Raw genomic sequence first — 5237 nt, 5'->3', positions numbered from 1 at the left:
AAAATAAATATCATAAGTTGTCATAATTTATGACATAAGTTATGAGTTAAGAAAATTAATGACTTAAGTTATCAAAAATAAATCTCATAAGTTATTAAAATAAATGTGAGTCATAAATAAAAATATAATACTCTTAAAAGAAAGAAGCCCAAGTTTGTCACATCTACAAGTCTTTTGATGCAAGAAGCGCTTTGTACTTATAAATGAAATTTCTAATCAGGAAAATTTTGATGCAAAATTGAATGAAGCCGTTTTCTTATGGTATTCATCTAGAAGGAAGGCCTATAGAATCTTTAACAAAAGAACTCTAGTAGTTGAAGAGTCTACTCATGTCACATATAATGAATCTAATCTCTCAACTACACCAGTAGAAATTGGAAATGAAAATGAAATATTGCTTCAATTGGAAAATTTAGAAATAAATGAATAAAATGAACAATTAAATAAAAAATTAATATTACCAAATGAATGGAAATGGAAAAGAGAGAGAAAAAGAGAGAGAGAGAGAGAGTTAAAAAAAGTCACACTGACAGCCAAACTCAGTACCTAAATTTCTAAGCACACCACCAACCATACATACAACAGTCCACTGAGATCTCCTAAACGAATTGTATGCATTATACAAATAGCTGTAACACAACATACACACAACATATAACAGCCACTCATGCTTCACCGAGAAGACCATCTCATAAAATCCTATCCACAAATCCATAACATGATGACCTCACCAGTCCTCACATTGCTGGTTATCATCCCTTAAACAAGTTTGGGGAGAACTGTTCTCTCCTTCACAAGTGGACCCTCCTCCTTCCCCTATAAAACCCACTTACTCCCCCATTCTCACCTCCTCCATTTTCACTCACTCACTCACCCCTGCTTCCAAACACCTCGCGGGATCCCTCCGGCCACCGTCATGTATCCCGGAGAGATAGCCGGAATCCAATTCCACTTCCCCACAGCACAGAGCATCATCCCAGCCTTCAACTTTGGCAGCCTTTTTGAATCTTATTCAATTATAGCTCATCAGACACACGACCAGAGCGGGGATCATCAGCCATCTCCCGCCGACGAGCGGCGGCGGCGGAGGATGATATCGAACCGAGAGTCTGCCAGGAGGTCGAGGATGCGAAAGCAGAGGCATCTAGAAGAGCTGGCTGGGCAAGTTGCTCGGCTCCGCGCTGCCAACCGTCAGCTGCTGGATAAGCTCAATAAGTTAATGAGAGATCAGGAAGATGCACAGGATGAGAAGCAGAGACTTAGTGAGGAGATGAGTGAGCTGCAGAAGAGATTAACGGCTATGTTAGAAGAACATTGTGATGAGCCCAATATAGCCCACATTAGAACAATGATTCTGAGCACATGTAGTTGAAGAGTTTGTCTTCATTTTCAAGATGAAATATTACGTGCGGATAAGATATGTGTAGATAGATGTGAGTTTGATGATATTCTGTAATATTATGATGAAGTTATGGTAAAATATCACAACAATGCCATCAAATATCATTAGTTCTTATGTGTGAATTTCGCACTAATATTCACTTAACAGCATTGGATATTTTTATAATATATGAATGAAGACTATCGTTTAAAATATGAAGTAATGTTGAGCATACCATGCAATCATTACACATGGACATAACCCAGGTAATAAATTAGCTGAATGAACACTGTTTTGTTAGAGGAAAATTACATGAAGCAACCAAAAACAAAGAGGTTTCAGGTGTGGAAGAAATTGGCAAAAGCAAGGTAGTGACAGGTGGGGGTAAGTTGGCGGTGTGGCTGCGGTGATTGGCAGATTGAAGAGGAAAGTGAGGGAAGAGCTTTTCATTAGCGCTTTTTTTAGTGTGACCGCAACTATATGCTGAAAGAAAATAGATAAAAAAAGCAGAAGTCATTTTTAATACTCTGAAAAGGAGAAAAAAAATTAGTTATTTTTATCCTTAATGTTATGATTAAAATAACTTTAGTTTTATTCATTGCAAAGTATTATATATATATATATATATATATATATATATATATATGATGTCGTCAGTCGTGTCCTGTTGATGGAGCAGCCCCTTTGAAGAACGTAAGTTCCCTCAGATCAGGGGTTCGAATCCCCTCTGGCCAATTTGTCAGTAATAAGGGTCATCCTCGAATAGTTAGGTACATGAGGGTGGATGGGGGCTCCTATAATTGCCTCTGGTATATATATATATAAAAAGCAACCAAAATAATTTAGGCATCGCGTTGCCGTTCAACAAAGTTTTTTTAAAAGACATGTTGGCGGAACAGAGAAGACCCTCGTGTGTGTCATTTTAAATGGTGAAAAACTATCCTCCTTACAAAATGACTTTGGGACATATTCGGGAAACGTTGTTTCAACAAACGAAAACTTTTGCAAGCCTTTAGATTCACAGCAACTCAACAGAACTTCAGCCTCTTTTCGAAGAAAGTCTTAGATGAATTTCGACGGCACCAAGTCCGACAATATCCAATTGACTTGTAGCTTCATTTGAATGATTTTGGGGGGGAATGAATTTTTGTTTTTGTAAAGCTTATTTAACGAACCATGAGTTTTCTTTTCTTTTCAGGCCATTACTATGCAAGCCTATGGTAAGTGAGATCCACTGCTCTCTAGCTGTATTGCTTACAGTCAGCTCAAGTGAACTCTGGAGCAGTGAGCATCTTTTTATTTTGTTAGAGAAATAGCATGAGCAACAACTTTGTTCTGTTTGGCAAATCCTACCCAGTAATCAGCTTGGTTAGCTTTCTGAGCAGCTATTTTGGTTGTATTAGATATAATTAATTAAATTGTTAATATTTTTGAGCTAACTGTGGGAACAATTGCACTTGCTTGATTGATTAATTATTTAATTATATTTAATGCAATAATTTCTACAAATAAAGATCATAATCATTCAAAACTAATTTTGTATAACATTTTGTTGAATCTTAGATTGTCTTTAAATAGTTCCCCTATTTATAGTGGGTTTAGCATAACACTAAAAAATACCTTTTTGTTTTCTAAGGTATTTATGGTATTTTAAAATAGAAAAAAATTTCTCTATTTTTTGTATATGTTCGGCCAACTCGGCTTGGTTGACTTGGCTCAAATCTTCTCTGGATTTATGCAGATACCTTTTTTATGCACATATTTTAATTCTTCAATTAACTTGAAGGAGACAACTATGATAAAAAATAAAAATGATTCAATGCAAAATGCGTATCATATAATGTTTAATTAATAACTTAATGATTGGACTTTCTTGATTTAAGATCCCCTGCTTCATATAAATAAGGCAATGGACGCACAACACACCGTCCATCATCTGAATCACTTGTTCCTCAAACTCTTTGTGTGCTTTGGCCAACATGGATAAGCATGCGATGCCCGGGGGTGACTTCTTAGACGAGGATTATATCCGCTCAATGTTTGGCAAGGCGAAGTGTCGGGATCATCGAGTTGGTGAGAGAAGGCATATCAATGTTTTATTGTTATGATATTCTAAAAACTAGATATCCAAGGATTTTGTTGTGAGGCAAGTCAAAGTTATTCTTCCCATATCCATTTTGGCTACTTTGGTGTGAAATGAATGATTCCATACATCAAAGTATTCAAATGAACTATTTGAGAATTATTCATAACATTAAAGAAAATTTTTTCTTGATGGCTAAAGCTAATTTAATTAGCATTAACAATAGCAAAGTTTTTGACATTAACACTAATGAGGAACTTATGTTGAATATCCTTGAATTTGCTGTCTACAACAAAACCCCTAATGATTTTGTTAAAGTTAATATTGATGGTTCTGTTGGCAAGAGTCTTTGTGGCTGTGGAGGTTCTTTTCATAACTATAAAAGCATTATGACGTTGGCTTTTGTTGGTCCCCTTCTTATAAAGCTATATATAAGTTAAAATTTTTGCTATTAACTATAGTTTAAACATAGAAAATTCTTACAAATCCAGAGCCATTGGATTGACATTGATTCATTGTTGTCTGTAAAGCTGCTTATGAAATGTGCATAATCAGAATTTTCTAATTCTGCTCTATCTTACTTGTTTAGGGATACTAAAAGATTACTTTTGTGTTTCAGTTTTAAAGTTACTCATACTGACAAAGAAGGGAATGTATGTGTTGATTGGTTGGACAATACTGGGGCTAATATTGCTTCCTTTATTAAATTTCTAAATAGAAACATCACTAAATGCCTCAAATGCCTTATTAATTTGGACCTAATGAATCATACATATGTCAGGTTTTGTGGAAAGCAATTATTAAATATGGTTTGTATCTATGAAAAGTAAGATTATTTTTTGTTCATATTAGATAAGTTCTTCTTCTACTTTGTTTTTTTGTTTTAGAACATTCACATATGCTTTGCCTATATAACCTTCTATCTATTTTCTATCAAGGAAACTCATTAGGACAGGGGAATACATGAATTGTGATCTTTGTAGCAGTAGCAGGGAGCCTTTTCTGATCCTGTCTTTGGGGTTTATCTCGAAGATGAATTTGAAGATGATGCAAATTTACTCATGTTGCCATCCTAATGATTTTGACTGTGTCATCTTTTTTGTTGTTTGGGGTGTTGATACTTTGTTCAGGTATCTGATTTTACTCTGTTTCTATTCCTCCTAAATTTTTGCTTCACTCTTTGGACTACTTGATTGCAATATCTTATGTATTATTTTTATATTCTCTTTTAAGAGTTTAGCTTGGATCTTCCATCTTCTGCTGTACTTTTTTATCTTATCTTTTGTATCAATAAAATTTTATTTTTCTAAATAAGCATTTTTGTTTTTCAAAAACATAAAGCATGAAAAACCTATTTTTCATGTTGTCAAAACAACTCCCCACACATTCCTGATCTCGAGTGTGAGCCCAACACCTTTCTCGGTGTCTTCTTCGACGCCAACACCGACCAATACAACCATGTTGTACTGAAGTTCGCATGCATGTAGATTCCAAACCTAATAATTTGCTGACACCTGCGAACCATCAGTTGGCAAAGACCACAGAGATTCCGGTTATGGCGATGGTCAAGAGATAAAGGGGCAACCAATGAGAGTGAAGTGGAGTTTGATGGCGGCAATAGAGGAATGGTGGAGAGTTGACTAGTGGTTGTCGAGGCAGTAGTGAGGGAGGCGGTTGAGAAATGGAAGACGATGAGCGGCCGGTGTCAAGGCAGTGATGGGGAGGGTGTTGAGAATGGAAGAGATGAGTTGGAGGTGGAGGGGATAATTATAA

The 5237-nt window shown here is 35.7% G+C and overlaps 1 protein-coding gene across 1 annotated transcript; it reads left to right on the top strand.

Moving 5' to 3' along the window:
* The first annotated feature begins 866 nt into the window (after positions 1–866).
* Positions 867–1473, top strand: LOC110039439 (basic leucine zipper 43-like). The gene has a single exon (XM_020744496.1). The coding sequence runs from the start codon at positions 917–919 to the stop codon at positions 1370–1372; it is 456 nt and encodes a 151-aa protein (XP_020600155.1). The 5' UTR covers positions 867–916; the 3' UTR covers positions 1373–1473.
* Positions 1474–5237: the final 3764 nt, after the last annotated feature.

Source organism: Phalaenopsis equestris, unplaced genomic scaffold (assembly GCF_001263595.1).
Source record: "Phalaenopsis equestris unplaced genomic scaffold, ASM126359v1 Scaffold000002, whole genome shotgun sequence".
Taxonomy (NCBI): Eukaryota; Viridiplantae; Streptophyta; class Magnoliopsida; order Asparagales; family Orchidaceae; genus Phalaenopsis; species Phalaenopsis equestris.
The sequence above is the reverse complement of the archived record's forward strand: the minus strand, read 5'-3'. Positions and strand labels throughout refer to the sequence as shown.